General features: G+C 39.0%; 1 protein-coding gene across 2 annotated transcripts in view; it reads right to left on the reverse strand.

The window, feature by feature from the left end:
- Positions 1–18,754, reverse strand: part of LOC122816772 (tetratricopeptide repeat protein 30A) — a 2,782,581-nt gene that overhangs the window by 1,771,591 nt on the left and 992,236 nt on the right. For both annotated transcript variants that reach the window (XM_044089788.1, XM_044089789.1), the window contains exon 7: positions 1,400–1,528. In XM_044089788.1, the coding sequence (XP_043945723.1) occupies positions 1,400–1,528 (129 nt within the window). The remainder of the gene's footprint in view (positions 1–1,399; positions 1,529–18,754) is intronic.

Here is an 18,754-nt window from a genome sequence, read left to right on the forward strand (position 1 = left end):
ACCACAGGCCAACTGTATAATCCAACTAGAATAAAGTCAACTCCTTTCAAAAAAGTCACAACAATAACAATACACTGGTATGTAGAGAAAAGAAGGGAAACACCTGAATACAAGTCAAAGCTAATAGGCTAAACAGGAGAGACAATACCAACTATGGTATTAAGAAATACCACAAGGATAAGGGAAAAAAGGCCATACCAACAATGGTACTTGAAAATTTACCAATTGTAACAATGGGTAGAGAAGAAAACAAGGTTAAACAGAAGAAAAGACACTGGAAATACTAATTGCTTAATAAAATATGAAGATATCCAAAAATTTTCACACAAATATCAAAAAAGTTCCACTTAGCTGAGAGCTCGGCTGAAGCGCAGCTTTATGACTACATGGCAAATGAGACCTGAAGTAACAGGGAGAAGGGCATTCTGGGTAGAGACTTAGCCCGAGAGATTTTTGGCTGGCATGAGCTTGGTAAAACAGATGACTCGGTTCCGAAGGCTCGGAACTAAACCCATCAGAGATGAATGGAAAGAAGATTAACAACATCAGATTATATTTTACTGAAAGACAAGTCAGAAAATTCCAACTGTCATAGGAATATATTTAAACTGGATAGGAAGTGCGTGTGTGTGTGTGTCAGAGAGATAGGTGGATATGAATATGGCAAACCCAAGGTTAAATGGCAATACAAATCAGATAAGATCTGTGAAGGTGGAGGAGCTACCAAATCTCATATTTCTGTAGCCAAGCTTTGAGCACAGAAGGATAAATCCCTGGCTACAACCCATATGAACAGAGCTGAAATAGCAGCCCAGGAACTAGAACAGCCAGACAGTGGAGGGTTGGAGTTAGTGGCTGACACTGGCTTGCCCATCCAGAGGGTAGGGAGAGGTGGTTTCCAATCATCCGTTCATTACCATGCAAGTGGAGGCTTGCACAATGATGACTATGGCAACTAACACTGGGGATATTGGTTTTGTGATCTCAAGCTGGTGATGGCAGCACACATCAGCAGGTGGGCTGATGCATGCACATGTACAGGAAAGGTATGGGATGCTCCATGGGGGCATAATTTCTCAAGTCATCCATCACAGTAGGGGTTATATTCATTGCTGTGATTCTGCTGAGAGCATAAACATCCTCCATAGCTGCATTGATGGTGGCTTTTCTGTTGAACTCTTGCCCTCACACTGGGAACTCTCCAGTGATGAGGGAATGAATGGGCTCAAGATCAACAGGGAGAGGCTTGAAGGTTAGTGGGTATGGAGGCAAAAGTAACCTAGGAAAAAAAAACAGATCTTGTATGTTTGTAACATATTTAAAAAATACTCATCTGAAAGCAGTCTTCAACAATTTCATGGAAATCTAAAGCACATTCCAAATCATTGACATAACTCACAGTTTTTCAACTGGTACTCAATAGCTGCTTTTAGGTTGAAGGCTTCAATTAATGCTGTTTCATGCAATACCAGGGTATTTCCAACACTGCGTACATCGATACCTTCTGTTGTCATGCCAACACTAAGTTCTGAAAACAAACAGCATGAGAGGTTAAAACTGACTGACTGATATACTACTTGTTGAATATATAACAAGCTAGCATTCTTATGCACTAACATTAAACTGAAATGACAAATAAAGAAACGCAGTTGCAGTAATTTATTTGGTTTAAGTCTAAGACATCTTCTCTCCCAATCCCAAAATTTGGATTACTGCATTTCAGTCCTGAAAATAAAACATTTTTATATCCTACATTTTACTTTCAGACCCCCCCCCCCCCCACCAAAAAAAAAAAAAAAAAAGTTCTGTCCTGTGATGTGGCCATACAGGTTGTATGACAACTGTATCAAGGATATGTACAACTATGCAAAGCACAGAATCATCAACAGAGGTCTCTGCAAGATGTAAATATCCATTCAAAAGGGGCTTCATTTGCATGCAGGGATGTAGGGAGGCTTTGTCCACCACAGAAAACTGCAGAAAGCTCTTTTGAAAATGATTTCTTTCTCCCCCATAGAAAACAGAGCCATTTTAAAAGGATTGTTTTTCACTCTAAGTACCATTTCAGTAAATGGACTTTATGTACGTCTCCTGTCCCTATAATTGCTTTGGCTTCAAAGAAAAACCTTGCATCTCTGTAAACAACTACAAATAAAATATGCTGCTTCATCTTGTTTTGGATTAGTCCAGTGAAGTCTCAGGATACATAGTTAATACAGCAAAAGCAGAAGCTGTTACTATAAATTTGTCCATTCTCAAGAGACCTATAACTACTTATGGGGGTCAAACAAACTACTGGGGAGTGTGGGCAGCTGACTCCCTGACTAAGGGATAAGACAGCACTAATGAACAGGCGCACAGAAAGACAAAACAGCCTTTCCAGAAATGGAATCTACTACTAAAGTTGGATAAAAGGGACTTTTGTTATGGTGTGGGTTTAGATAGCAGGGTATGCAATTCTCTCCTCAATCCTTGATTGAAAAATATAAGTGAAAAAAAAAGCCTGCTTAAAACAAAAACCTGTACTACAGTGGTCAGGTAAGAGAAAAGAGTTTAGTACATGACTAAGGAAAAGAAACAAGGTGTGAAGGGAATGAAGGTACAAAGAAAACTGGAAGGGAAACTAGCTCATCTGCAAGGTAGCAGAAGAGATAGCCAGCTAGCAAGCACACAATTAGCTACTAGTGAAATGGCAGAGCTGAATAAGAAAATTGATAAGATGTACAAAGAGGAGTTAAAAATTAGTGAATACCTGTTGTACTAAAAAAGAATGACAAGAGACTAGAAAATGTTTAGATGGCTCACTCAAACCATTTGGATGACATCAAATTCTTAAATAAGGGAGAAAAGAAGATGCATACAATAATGGCTAAAATGGAGACAAAAAGCGAGGAAATCCACACTAAATGAAAAGACTTGTAGGACAGAGGGAGATGGAAGAATCATTAGATACAGATGTGTTAAAGTTGAGAGAAAACAATCAGAGTGAAAAGGCTGAGTGAAAGATGGCCAATAAAGCTTTTTCTGCTATTTAAAATAAAAATGCTAGATAAGCAGAAAGATGTGGAGAAGCACATCTTGAAAATTAAAGACATTCGGATAGCTGAAAAACAAATGAAGAAGAAAATGAACAGACTGAAGGCTGGAAACATGATGGACAAATGCAGACTGTTTTAAGACACGAAAGAGTACAATGTTTATTGTCTGTCTCTTTGTGTTATATCTGGAAATTAGTAAGCATTATGAAATAATTATACTTCTGCCATTGAAGTAAACACATTTACCTTACAGTGGCAGTAATACTGTAATTTTTTATGATGGTAGATGTACATATAATGGAATTTGCTGTGGCTGTTAATGTATTAAACAAGAACAAAGAGAAAAAAATGTATATATCTATTAATGTGGAAGAAAGTAAAAAAATGTACCAAATTTATTTTACAGAAAAAAAAATGTCTTTCTGTACACTTAGAGAAAGTATTGCAGGGAGTACTCAAAATAAATATACGAGTAGATAGAAAAGGGAAATCAGAAAAATATTTATATTAGTAGTGGAAAGACAGGAAAAACTTGTTGGAGGTGAGAGATCATAGAGCAGTGAAGCAGGGTTAAGTATAAGAGCATAGACTCTAAAGATGAAAAAGGAAGAAAGGGGGAAAACTGCACAGTTTGGATTGGAAAAGTTAGGCTGTTAATATGTGCAAATAGTGCAAAGCTGCCGAAAAGTGTTGCGTGGAAATCAAGTAAGAAAGAACACACAAAGGAGACAAAATAAGGAGGGGAAGTGAGTTTTGATGACTGCTGCCCAGACCTGGCAAAAACAAAAGAAGACAAATTTAGGGGAATAAGTGAATGGCCATGAAACTGGCTACTTGGAATGTGAATGTTCTCCCAAACAAAGGAAAAATATAGAAAATGATAGATTATCTAAGGCATTGGGAATTGATATAGTTATTTTACGGGTGGCTCACTACAATAAATGGGAGCAAGAAGAACTCGTCAAGAAGGGCTTTAGAGAAGAACATTATGTAGAGGTATAGCAAGAAAGGAAAAGAGTTACTAGTTTTTTTGGCATCCTTAGTAAATTATCACTTAAGACATACGCAAACATGCATTAACAAAAAAGAAAACAAACCAAATTAACATTTTCCATTTACATACATTATCCATCACATATCTATCTTTTCTTTTTTATAACTATCAGTCCAACATTACATACATTACTGAATTTATGCCTTCCTTTAAAACTCACTCTTTCTCTTCCTGAACATCATTCTGCATGGATTGTTCTCACAATGTCCTTTATTTCTATGAAATTTGCTCCTTCCCTTTTCTACAGATCCTTCTTCCAGTTCTTTTATCTCTTTACTAATAATATTCAGTACTTCAAATACAGTTGGTGTAGACTTTTACTTCCACTTTTTAGTAATTGCTTTATTTGGTAGCCAAAAGAATTAAACTTAATAAGGCCTCACTAGACAATTCAGATCCTGTGTTCCAGCTAAAAATCGTTTCCTTAGTTACAACCCTTTGCTCATCCAATATTTCTGACAAACTACCCTGTAAGGAATTTTTAAAATCTGCCAATTCATTACACTCCCAAAATATATGTTTGCGGTTACCTTCTTCTTCCCCATCACACCTACAATATTGGCTATCTACCTAAGGAACAATTCTTGGAAGTCTGCTTGTGGTGTAAAATACCTATGCAAGCACTTCCAGGTAAAGGCCCTAAATTTTCTGCACTTTGTTGCATACTTAGGAGTCATACTTATGTCTTCCCATTGTTCTCTGGTAAATTGCTTTTCCAGTTTCTCTTCCCAATCTTTTCTAACCTTCTCTGATTGATTTCTATGCATATCGTGCAATATTTTATATGCCCTACTAATTATCCCATTATAACAACAGCTTCTGTTCTAGAGTCAGCTAAAAGTCCACTGGAACAGGTCATTCACTTAAGACTCCCCTATCATCTTTGCCCATACTCTGAAATCAATCCCTGGTAGGGGAAGGCAGTCTCTAGCCTGAAGTACAAACATCTTCTTGGCCTCATCCCACTCTATTACCCTTCCCACTCCAGTTGTTTGCTCCCAATACATTGGTTCCTTTGTCAGTTTTCTCCAGTAAATTCTAGCCCCCTCCTGCCTATTCTCTGTAACCCTAAGTGTAGTCATCTCTATTGGCAAAATCTCCTTTCTCAATTTTTGTACTGGCTTAGTTCTTAGAATACTTTCTGCTACTTTAAGAATGGAATAGAATATTCTGTATAGATGTTGTTATTCTCCTTAAGGATCTGCATCCAAATGATGTATATGAGCCTTAACTGTTTAGCTCTAAAACATCCATTCAAATCAGGTAATCCTAAACAACCTTGTTCTATGACATCTTCCCACTCCTAGATACATTCTTTCAAATATTTACTAAAAAAGTCATGTACTTACCATAGTGTTCCATCTGTGTTGTCCATGTTCATTCTTCCTCAACCTGTGGGTTCGGTTCCCATCCTCGGAACTGACTCGGCCATTAAAATAGCTTGTGGGAACCAAAACTCATCCCTTACCCACAATGAACTTATCCCAATTACTTCAGATCGAGTTTGCTGACAGAGAAAAACAAGGGCTTTCATGGAAACTATATCTGGAACTGCAAAAATATACCACAAAAAGGTAATAATCCATTTATCACCCATTCTTCTAGAAATCAAGGGTAGGGGGTTGGAGGATGGGGAGTTCAGTAAGAATGAAAATGGACAGCACAGATGGAACGTTAAGGTGAGTACATAACTTCTTTATCTGATGTTGTCAATTTTCATTCTATCCTCAACCTATGGGACACAGTCCCCAGCTACTTTATATCTTGGGTGGATTTAAGGGAGGATATTCCTAAGCACCATTGAGCCAAATGATGGCTCTTACCCCTGGAGACCAGATCCAATTTGTAATGAGTAATAAAGGTATGGGAAGTATCCCATGTTGCTGCTGCACAGATATCATCCATGGAAGCATTAGATTGGAATACAGCTGATGTTGCTACAGCCCTGGCTGAATGAGCTCACAAGAGTTTTGACAAGGAAATGCCCAACTTGGTACAGATGAATGAGATACAATTAGTGAGCCATCTGGCTAAAGTAACTTTTTTCGCAGGTTTTCCAAGTCTGGTATGCAAGAAGGAAACAATTGGTCTGCTTTCCTTCCTGAAATCTTTTGTTCTGTGAAGATAGAATCTTAACTGCCTGTGAACATCTAACAAATGCAAGCGATATTCAACTTTGTTACAGAAGCTGGGGAAGAACACTGGCAGGTTATTACATTGGTTGATATTGGTCTCTGAAACCACCTTAGGTAGAAAAGAGGGGCTAGTTCTGAGCGAGGCTCTAGCTTTGTGAAAAATTAGGTATGGTGGTTTAGAAAACAAAGCCTGAATCTCTGAAATCCCTCTTGCAGAAGTTACTCTCACCAAGAAAATAGTTTCCCAAGACAGGAACTTAATATTGCAGTCATTAGCTGCTTCAAAGGGAGACTGAGTGATTGCTTGCAACACCAAATTCAGGTCCCAGGGAGGAGCAGGATCTTTGTAAGGAGGCTTTAAAAGAAGAATACCCCTCAGAAAGGCTTTACTACGCTTGTGAGAAGCAACTGATTACCCTTGAAACCAATGTGAAAATTGGATATAGCTGCTAAATGCACCCTGATCTTGAAAGCTGAAGACTCTTCATTGAAAAGCAAAGCTAAAAACTGTAGAATACCGTGAATCAGAGCTGAAAAAGGTTCAGTGTTATTCTGGAGAGCCCAATGTGCAAATCTCTTTTATTTACTAGAGTAAAGCTTTGTTGTGAAGATTTATGAGAAGATAAAAGTATGTGTTGGACAGGGGAAGACAGCAGAGGGTGTCTGGCTACTAATGGAATTGGAGAAACCAAGCTGTCAGCTTGAGATTTGGAATGTCCAGATGAACAATGCCTGTCAAGTAGGACTGGAGATCTGAAGTTGGATCCAGTATCAAAGACCATCATATTAAGTGAGGCCAAAGGAAGGGGGAGCCAAATCTGTCAAGGCAATAAGGTACAATGAGGATAACTGTGATCTTCAACCCGATTGCTTTCTGTAGGAACCTGGGAATTAATGGAATTGAGGGAAAGGCATATAGGAGACCAGGGGCCTAACTGTGAAGAAGAACATCCCTCAGTAACTCCCCCTCTGGGAGGATGAGGGTAAAAATGTTGCTGCACTTATTGTTTAGGGGAGAGGCAAACAGGTCGCAGCATGGATGACCCCATCTTCGGAATATCCTTTCCGACACTTTCTGATTGAAGGACCACTCATGAGGTCAGAGAACGTAGCCAATCAGCGACACCAGCGACACCAGTAGCTCAAAGTAATTCCTTTATTGAATACAAAATCCACCCCTGAAGACAAGCATAAATTTGTTGTAATGAATTTAACAGGTTAATTGATTAACTTGACCACGTGGTTTTTAGGATTATTATATAATCTAGACCATCTGGCTATTTGTGTAACTTGATAAAGCTCGGTATTATACCGAGCAAAAGCACTTTTCTTCAAGGGTGGCTTTTGTATTCAATAAAGGAATTATTTTGAGCTACTGGTGTTGCTGGTGTCTCTTCTTGGCTATGTTCTCTGGTTTCAAGTTTTGGCTTGTTTTTACCACTCATGAGGTAAAAGTATGCACCTGCTGAATTTGTCTGCTATCACATTGTACTTTTCTGGAATGTATGTTGCTATGAGAAAATCGTTGGAAGAGATCACCCACTGCCACAATCTGAGAGCTTCTCTGCACAATAGGTAGGATCTGGTTCCTCCTTGTTTGTTGATGTACCAAACTACTGACATGTTGTCCATTTGAACTGCAATCACTCCTGAGGGGAGAGCAGCTTGGAAGGCCTGCAACACTAAAATCACTGCTCTTATCGCTAGGATGCTGATGTGTAAATTGGCCTCTACAGGGGACCAAGTTCCTTGGACCATCCTTCCCTGACAATTCCCCCCCACCCTAACTGGGAAGCGTCCATGGTCATTATGGCCTTGGGCTGAAGAGGAATGAAAGTACAACCTTGTAAAATTTGATCTGACTGAATCCGCCTCATGACATCTTTTTTGCAAACACTGGTGATTACAATTGGCATTATAATTGGTTGATAAAGGATGGACCATTGTGTTGCAAGTGGCCTTTGTAAATTTTTAATGTGAAATCTGGCCAAGGGAACAAGGGTTATCAATGCTGATATGGACCCCAGTGCCTGAAGAACTAATCTTGATGGTACTTTGTTGCTGTTGATTATTCTCCTGACTTGAAATTGGATTGTCTCCAGTCTTTGTAGGGGAAGGAAGGCAACTGTGGTCTTTATGTTTAAAGAAGCCCCTATGAAATCCAGTGTTTGTGTTGGTTTGAGGTGAGCGTTTTTCTAAATTACCCTTTAAGGATATCAGGTGTTTCAGCTAAATGGCATTTCTGAAGGTCCATGACTTTTTCCATTTAGCTGAAACACCTGATATCCTTAAAGGGTAATTTACATATATCCCATGTTGCCTCTGATTCAAGAGGTTTACGGTATCACACAGTGGAAATTCTAGCTTTGCTAGATTTTTCTTTTTGTGTTTTTACTTCTACATCTAGGAATACTATAATAGTATGTAATATGTCTAAAATTTTAGTGATCGTCTACCTAATTTATAGTTATGCCCAGGAAAGAGCATGTTTTGAGAACATTTTTCTCTTGCCTCTAGCAGCCGATGTCTGGTCATGGAGATGATAAACCAGTCGCCCAAATATGGAAACACCCGGAATCCTTACAGTCTCAAGTTAGCTGCTACTACTGCCATGCACTTGGTGAACACCCTGGGGGCTGTGTTGAGGCCAAAGGACAGTACTCTGAACTGATAGTAACTGTCTCACAGCCAAAAGCATAAGAAACTTCTGGACTCTCTGTGCATCTTTACATGGTAGTACACATCCTGAAGGTCTACTGAGCACATCCAGTCATCCTGTTCCAAAAAAAGGAAGAATGGACTAAACCATGACCATCTGGAATTTGGTTCACCAAACTGATTTGTTTAGACTACTGAGACCTAAAATTGGTTTCCAGTTCCCTGTCAATTTTGACACTAAAAAGAACCTTGAGTAGATTCCAGATTCTCTTAGGTCAAGTGGGACATCCTGGATGACTCTTTTTTTCTAGCAGCTTTTGTATTTGTAGTGCTGCTTGTTCCCTTTGACTGCGTGGAACATCTGGGATTTTTTGCAAGTGGATGGAGGAAGGAAAATGGTACAATACAACCTCTGAATATTATCCTCTGCACCTATGTATCAGAAGTTATATGTAGCCAGGCTCTCTGATGCAGGGACCAGGGCCTTCGACTGTCTCCAGAGAAGGACAATTGGGCCTCCTTTCAGGAGCACTGAAAGGGTTTACCAAAGAAATAATCTCTGTACCCTTGGTTTTGTGAGAACCCTCTGGCATGAGGATGATGTCTTGCATTAGATTTCCTCCCTCTGCCCCTGGGGGAACCACCACCACGTGTATCTTGAGAAGACCCTTGGGATTTCCTGAAGCATATTTTCCCACCACTGTGTTGATTCCTTGAAAATGATCTCTGCAGAGTGGAAAAATGTGCACCCACTGAAGAAAGGGTTTTCTCATCTTTCTCACAACTGGTCAATGTGTCTTTAACTTTAGGGCCAAACAAGGGCATGCTGTCAAAAGGACCACTGAAGACTTAAAGGGTTCCGCAAAATCACATAACAGCATCCAAGCAGGTCTCCTTATGGCAACACCTAAACTCTCTTCTCTGGTCATTCCTTCAACTACAAACAAAATGAGCCTCATGGAAGAATTAGAAATGGAATTTAGAGTGACCAACTGAGAGGTAACAGATTCCTGAACCTCTTCAGAAATGGCTCCTGAGAGAGTATCTAAAAGTTCTTTAATTAAATCGCTCTTTAGTCCGGTGAAATGTGCCAGGTAGTTCAAAGACTATAAGGCAAAGGTCATTGATGAATAAACTCACTTCCTAAATCTATCCATCATCCAAGATTCCTTGTTGGGAGGATGGATAGAGGAACTTTCATCTGCTAGTTCCATTTTTGTGGCTGCCACCATGACCATGGCATCCGCAAGCAAACCTTTTACCCAGAATGGCTTATCTTCAGGGGCAGTGATAATTTTGTCTGGTCTTCCGGGGAAATCAGGGGCCTTTTATGCCTGTTGAGAGATCAACTCAATGAGCTCAATGGCAAGTGGTGTTACCTAGTAAGTAATGGGTGGAGATCAAAGGCTTGCAGGTACATGGATTCCACAGACAAAGGATTGGTGGACTTCCAATCACCTCTCACATTAAGTATTTCTAGGATGTCTTCAAATGACACATCATCAGGAGGTGACCTTGGAGATCCTCACCCTCATTGAAACCTGTCTCTTCTGTGATAGATTCTTCCAGCAAATCCAAATGCGTCCTCTTGCACTTCTTCTTCCTAAGGACCTCCTCAATGGGGTGATCTGGGGAGGTATCAGAAGGAGAGGGGGAACCCTGCTTGGAAACCTGAGGCTTTGGTACTCACTACCTCAGTGGAGGCAATGGTTGAGATTCTGAATGAAAATGTGTCAGAGTTGGCTGTTCCAAGAGGGAAGGAACTGACTGACTGACTAAAGCAGACATGGCTCTCTCCATAGACTTGAAAGCAAATCCATCTAGAGACAGAAAGGACCCCTGATCATAGAGGGTGGACCTCAGAGCCATAGTCCCTCCCCGCCCCAAGGAGATCCCTCCTGAGGCAGATGCCAGAGCCAATCTGATCCATGATGAAGCCCCAAGGTACAGAGATGGCTCCAAAAATAGTTGACTCCAGCCCATCAGAAGCAACAGGACAGATACGGCTCTGAGAGGTCTCTGGTTCTGACTGAACTGAAGAACTCAGAGTAACTGTCGGATGCAGAGGTAAGGATGTCTTCAGATCCGACGTAGTCAGTACAGGACAGCTTGGAACCATGGAATCTGAAGCTTCCAGTAAAATTAGAGGAGCAATTAAAGGAGGAGTAGTTGATGACTGAAGTCCCTTACCCGTGGGGGACCAAGGTGGTCTCTATCACATCTTGCACCCAGAGTTTTTTCCTCACCAATATGTCCACATCCTCTTCAGTAAGACTTCTGGAAGAACGGGTGGACATGACAGATGGAGATCTGGGCCTTTCCAAGAAGGGAGAAGGAAGTCTTCCTGGAAATGGGTCTACTGTTGTTGAATATCGAGTGCTATGTATGAAAAAGGTAGTGCAAGACAAATCTTTTATTTGAGGTGTCACTTCTGAAGAACTCTGCAATGAAACATCTTTTTTTCTTGAACTATTGGAACCAAAGACAAGGTCGGATCCAAAGACTTACTGGTAATGCACTCTGGCTCCTATGATCCCTTCAGAGCCAAAGGCTTGGACAGTTTGGTTCTCAGATCCAAGGGAGAAGAAGAACAAAAACCCTTGCCTTCTTCAAGCTCAGAACCATTGGAGAAGAACTTCTCTTCTTTGGCTTCTCTGAGATCTTAGAGGAAGAAGAAGAGGCAGGACTAGAAACATCAGATTGATCTTTATGTTTTACGTTAGGTAAAGAAGTGGTTCCAGATATGGCCTCTCCAAAAGAGGAAGGAAGAAGTCATTTAAGTATCAGTTTGTTTTTTCTCTCTACATGAGCTCGGTGGCTGAACGAGTGGAAAATGAAGGAGTCCTCCTGAAGATGGAGGCGCCCCAAACAATATAAGCATAGAGAATGTGTGTCATAATATGGAAATTTGTGACCACATTTCTCACAGTGCTTAAAGCCTGTCAGGCCTTTTTCTTTATCTGCCATTTGAAGAAGGAACACGCACACACCTGCTCTCAATAACAAGTTTAGAATAGGTAGAGATAGATAAACAAGAAACCAGTTTTTTTTTTTTTTTTTTTTTTTTTTTTTTTAGAAAAGCGGAATATCTGCAATGATATTTCAAGACTATAGAAGTGTAGAGGAGATGGGGAGAGAAAAATATCAACAATGATTCCTGTAGAGCTACAAGAAAGTGTAGAAGAAATGAAAGAAACGGAAAGATAGCTTTAGAAGGGAGATACTAGCAATAGTATCAGAGAGTACTAATGTACAATAGGGTAAGATTTAAGAAGAGAATAAGGAAAATTAAGGCTTATAATATAAATAAATCACTTATCTGGCTCGAGAGAATATGACACCATGTCTAACTTGCAAAGCGACAAACGAGATTGTGGGTAAGGGACGAGCTTGAGAGTTTTTGGTTCCCACGAGCTATTGTAGCAGCAGTCTGTTCCGAGGAGTGGAACTAAACCCACAGGTTGAGGACAGAATGAAAACTGACAACATCAGATTTACTGTCCAACGCTCCTCTGGCTGATAAAAATAAACCTGACCTGCATATAAAACTAATTGGACTAAAAACATTTTCACTGCTTGTATCTTGCTATCCATATCCAGAAACAAGAGCTTCCAAGTTTCTCAGTTTTGTGTTATCTTTTTAGTCTCTTCCCACATATCCACAGTTGCAATAACAGAACCTTTTTAATCCATACTCCTAAATACTTCATTTTATTGGATCCCCATAAATATGGATATTTCATGTGTGGGTACATAGTTTAAAGCTATAGCCTTTGTTTTATTTTCATTAATGTTATACCCAAAAAGACATAAAATGGCCTCAAAATGTTCCTCAATGTTGCAATATTGAGATGTCCTTTTCTGGCTATATCAGGTAAAAATAATTTTGTCTGCAAAAAAGCCAACTTTTCTTGATTACAGTACCAATTATCACTGAATTTCTGAGTACCTTATTTTCTTTGTCAATGGCCCTAAATAGAAAGCAAATAAAGGGGACAGAGGGCATTCTCTTCCTGATTCCTTTGTTTAGACACAACTTGTCAGAGAGGAATCATCTCACTTTAATGTTTGCATCAGACCCCTCATATATTCCCCTAATTAACCTTCTTATTGTATCACAAAATGCAAATGCTTTCATTGCCCTTATCATAAAATCCCAGCTTACTATGTTAGATGCTTTTTTTTGCATCAAGACCCACCAACAACAGTGGTATTTTTTTACATTTGGCTTCTCTTTGGTTCATCATTGCACTATTAACATTGTCAAATGTTTGCCTCCCTTCCACGAAACCACAGTGATCCATATCTATCAATTTTGGCAAGACCTTTGCCATTCTTTTAGCTGTTATAGACATACACCCTTATTATACAATGATTGGCCATTAACATTCAAAAATGAGCATGCTGACTGGTCAGCCCAATCAGAGTGCCCATTGTAAATTGAGCATATACCACTGGAAAATGTCCGGTTGCCCAGGCTATCTTTTATTAATATATACTACAAAACTCCACTTTTATTTAAAAAAATAAACTTTCAAAAACTGGTGACATCAAAAGAATGAGACAGAAAGAACAAAGAAAAATACAAGGATAATCATGTATATTTTGCAAAACTAGAGACTCATACCTGATATATTTTCTCTGTCCCATCTCCCCTATCCATTGAAAGCCTGCCAATTTAATTTTTTTAATTAGAAACAAACAAAAAAAAAAAGGCAATGGAGATCTTCCTTTTTCCACTGCTTCCTTTACATAGCGCTGATGTTCTGCGTAAGCATGGGAATGCAAGTCCCATACGCATGAGCAGTATATCAAGAAAACCCCCAGGATACCAGAGAAAAACACATAAGAGCAGCACACCACCATTATACAAGGACGTTATTTAAGAAGAGTAAATAACTTTTTTCTTAAATAATGTAATTTTATAATAGCAATAACCCATGGCTAGTTGGCTTTCTTACACCAGCTGTGGGTAAATCCAGCATTATCCACACCCAGCTGTGGGTTACCTGCCATTCCTCCAGCCATTATAGACATAAGCACCTTATAATCATGACATGGGCCTATATGAAGCTGGGTATGATGTGTCTTTGCCGTCTTTAGGCATTCCAGTCACCACAGCTTTATTCCAAGAAGTTTGTGCTTCCCCTCCTTTTAAAATACTGTTAAACAATATCTTCCAGATCTTTATCATTTCCTTCCCTCATAGCATTCTGACTTCCACAAGAATACCATCTATGGAAACATTCTTGCAGACTGATTATAAGTCACTGTTTTTATCTCATCTCCTCCTATCTTAACTATTGTTGAACCTCATCTACCTCTAACCTTGGCATATTTAAGTCTTCCATAATATTCCTATTTGTGCTCTTTCTTGACTTCCACATTTCTCTACTTTATATATAAATTTTCCAAAATATCTTTAATATGTCTTCAAGATCTCTGGTTATTTTTCCTATTATAGGTTCTTTAAGTTTGGCAAAAAACCCTTCTTCTGTCTGTTGCTTAAGACGTTGAGCTAAAAGTTTTTGTGCTCTGGAGTTATTATCAAAAGAGAGTTGCTTAACAGCAATCTTTCTAAACTCATGCATAATATAAGGACAGTCCCTTTCTCTTTAGCACTCTGCATTTGCACCTCTTCTTCTTCTGTAAGATTCCCCTTATTTTGCAATACTTTAATCTTTGCCAGCTCATCTAAATAATTCCTGCGACCTTTTAATCATATCTCTTTTTCTTTTACTTCTGCCGTATTTTCAACTCCATTTTCATGTTTCCCACTCACTAGCTATACTCTTGAAAACTTTCTACTACAAATTCTTTAAATTCCTCTTTCTAACAGTAGGAGGGAAAGCTAACTAACTACCTTAGTTGTTACTGGCACATGATCTGAAAGAGTTATTAGATGTGTGTCAAACGTTTTCAATCAAATGCATGTGTTCCTATGAAATATAATTTCTGTCTAGTCTAGCCTAGTTATTGTATATTGGGGAATAATATGTAAATTCGCTCTCTGAGTCCCCACTACTGAATTCACATTTTCTATACTAAATATTTTCATAAATTTCTTCAGAAATGTACCCTCTTTTGTTATAGTTTCCATTCTAAGACCCCAGAACCATATTCACTGTAGCAAATAAAGTTTCAATCTCTACCTGTAAGTACTATTTCTTGCTGAAAGCTGATTGTTTCTCCCAAACTTTTCTTAAGCTCCATAATAGCAGTTTTAGGTGGAATATAGAAAATAGATAATAACTTGATCAAGAATGGCAGGGACAACAATCAGGCAATAAATCTGGTGTAGCAAGTATGTGAATGACAATGTATCTGTACTCTAATGACGCCTCAATAAAGCAACGAGTTGTTCTATAAGAAAAAAAGTTGTATCAAAGGGTCAAGGTGGTGCAAATGTATGTGCTAACACATTTCCTGCATGCTGGGCAAAATCTGCCAACACTTACAAACACAGTGACTGGACTGAAGAAAGATTTAATGGAATTTAATAAGAGAGGCTGGTGTCCTATGGTCAGTCTGGGCAAACTAAAGCTATCAAAGCAGATGGGGGGGTGGGGGCGGGGTTGAGGATACCATGCGAAAATACATTACTTACTTGTAATTGAGAATTATAACTTATCCTGGAAAATGATGATTCAAGATTTAGTATCAGAGAGCAAAGGGAATTATATATTGGGTTGGCAGTCTACACCAATTGAAGGTAGGGAGAATTACTTTGCATTACTGAACACAGAAAAGGGGATCAGAGAAAAAGATTTTGGTGTTAGTTAAGGAGAGAGGTAGGAGAAATGTCCAGTACAAAGAAAGTTTCAGTTAAGGAAAAATGACAAAACAGGAGTGTGTGAATTGCTAAAAGAGATGAAAAGTATTATTAAACTGATGGCAAATGTAGAAACAACAGCAATTATAAGATGGACTGAAAATGCAAGGAGAAATTCAGCACCAGGGAAGACTTAATTAGGATGGGCTTATAAAGCCCTAACTAATTTTAAAGTAAGATCGTTAGTGAGGTGAATCATGGCTGGACTTGGTTCATAGACTTCCAGGGTAAAAGCAATTTACAGGGGCAGGTATGTTTAGTACCACCATATTTATTTATTTACATTTGGTGACCGGGTAATGTCCGACTGGGCTAAAAACAGAAGCCCATTTTCAGCGGCGATCCAGGGAGAAAACCTCCCAAAAATAACAAGTTTACAAAATTCATACAATGGTATTGTAAGTTCTAGTATTACAAAGATTTATATGAAAGTTTACATAAAAATATAGTAAAGAGTAAAATCAAGTTTTTCCAAGGTTCAGAGAGTCACAATTCAAGTCATAAAAAAAGACTCAGATGTAATATCAACCAAACAACAACTTAAAGAGACAGTATTGAGTTTCATAAGTGGAGACACAGCAGACAGGAAGTTTGTATGCTTAGCCAGGGGTAGTACAGGAGCACAGCCAGTGATGTGAGTAGTAGTTTACAAGGAGCTGTTTGAAGCTACGGGTATTGGTTAAAGATAGTAAATGCTGGGGAAGAGAATTCCAAGTTTTGGCTATTGAGTAGCTGTATAAAGAATCACCATAAGCATTGTGGGTTTTGACAACTTTAAGCATTTTTTTTCAGCAGATCTGAGTGAGTTAAGGTTGGAATAGGGTTGTACGAGGTTAGATAGGGCTGGGCAATTGTCAGGGTTATGAATAACGAAATGGGCTACTATTAGTTGGTTAAGGGCTAGTAAGTTTGGGAGTTCAATCCAGATTAGTTTCTGAAGGGCTGTACAATGGTGAGCTCTATGGGGAAGGTTAGTGGCAAATTTGGCAATTTTATTATAGCAAGCTTCTAGGCTATTCAGATCAGATTTTCTAATGTTTGTAAAGACTTGTGAACAATAGAGAAGGGTAGATAGTAGGCGAGTTCTGGCAGTTGCTACTCTAGCATGGTAAGAAAGATATGGTTTAGCCCTGTATAGAGCACCTAATTTTGTGTGGACTTTTTTGACTGCTGAAGCGATGCGTCTATCAAATTTTAGGTTACATTCTAGGGTAACACCAAGGAGTTTAGTATATTAAAATTCAACAGGTTCAATTTTTATACTATTAGAGGCAAGGATAGAGAGATGGTGTTGTTGTTTTTTATTTGAGGAGTTAGAAAATATCATAAGTTTAGTCTTATTTGGATTTAGAATCAGTTGGTGTTCAGAGGGGTATTTTTCAATGTTATTAAGGGCAGTCTGGGACTTTGCTTGTAGTTCATTTATTGAGAGGGCAGAGCAAATAAGGGAAGCATCATCTACATATTGAATGATAGAGGCAGGTGGTGCTGCAGTATAGAGATCATTGGTAAAGATAATAAAGAGAAGTGAGCCTAAGATGGAGCCTTGAGAGATGCCTACAGAGATGGGCAAAAGAAGAGATAGTTTATTTTCCCATAAGGTGGCTTGTTTGCGGCTGGAGATATAGCTGTGGAACCACTGAAGTGTATAAGAGCTGAAATTTAGAGAGGCAAGTTTGTTAAGGAGTATTTGATGGGATACAGTGTCAAAGGCTTTTGACATGTCAAGGAAGGTGCAGAGATAATATGGTTATTGTTTTTGAGTTGGTTAACAGTATTGTTGAAACTTAATAGGGCAGTGTTGGTCCTGTGTTTGGAGTGGAAACCATGTTGAGTAGAAGATAACAGCATATGTAGCAATATCCCAGAAATTTAGGATGTTTACATGGAAATATCTGTATCAGTATTTTTATAAGCCACCAAAGCTTAACAAGATACTTCCTATAGTGAACAGCAACTACAGGAGATGTAGAGAAAGAAATAAAGGAAACTAGATGGACATCATTTGGTCTTGCCCAAGGTTATATGCTTATAAATTAGATCTTCAGTGGTTATTAAGAGCCATACTGGGTACTGAAGGCCAGATTTTTCTGATGATAAAACAAGCCACCCATAATTGTTAACAATGGCTCTAGATGATGGTTACTACTGATGTGACCCCCTGACCCCATGTGCAAAAAATTGGAAAAAAGGGGCTGTGGATAAATGGATGGATACATTTTTAGGGTCTTAGGGGACATGAAACTTGGCTAAATACAATTTCAATTGATTAAATAGGATTCTTATTATTATTATTCAACCCCTTTTTCACATTCTTCTACATGTGGTAAGGGTGTTGTGTCAACTGTTGCCATTTCTCGCAATTCAATGCCACTGTCCTTCCTTTTTCGACAGTCATACCTGACTGCTAAAGGTCTTGCTTACAATTCATCCACCTCTTTACTGGATGCCCCTGTTTGCTCTTGGTTTCTTCCCATCTTTCCCAAATCTTCTTCACTAGACTGTCTTCTGCTTTTCTGCACACATGTCTGAACTTGGCCTTCTCTGCAATTAGAGCTACTCTGGCTTCTGCTCGGGTGTTCTCATTGTTTCATCTGTCCCACAGTGTGCATATGCATCCTACAACCTAAATCAGGCACTTTTTCTTCCTTACCTCTAGCCTCCGCAACTGCTTTGCCTTTACTACCCAGGTTTCTGTACCATCTAGCAGTACTGGCTGCACCACTGTTTTGTACACCTTACTTTTCAGCTTCTTTGGGGTTCTTCTGTCATACACTACCAGTGACACTCTGTGCCCATTGGCTGCAATCCCTCAGATTCCAGCTCTAATGAGCTCCTTCAGACTTCTCTTCTCCTCAACCACCCCTCCCAGATATGTGAAGTTGTTAACATATTCCACTATTTTCCCTTATATCTCAGTTTTCAACTTCTAATTTCTCTTATTAGCTGTCTTTCTATTGTCTATCTGTACTAAGTTTCATCCCATGTGCCTTCAGTTTTGCATTCCATTCCCTTACCCTCTGTTGGCAGTTTTGCT

Source organism: Protopterus annectens, chromosome 12.part0 (assembly GCF_019279795.1).
Source record: "Protopterus annectens isolate FY-2018-M chromosome 12.part0, PAN1.0, whole genome shotgun sequence".
Taxonomy (NCBI): domain Eukaryota; kingdom Metazoa; phylum Chordata; order Ceratodontiformes; family Protopteridae; genus Protopterus; species Protopterus annectens.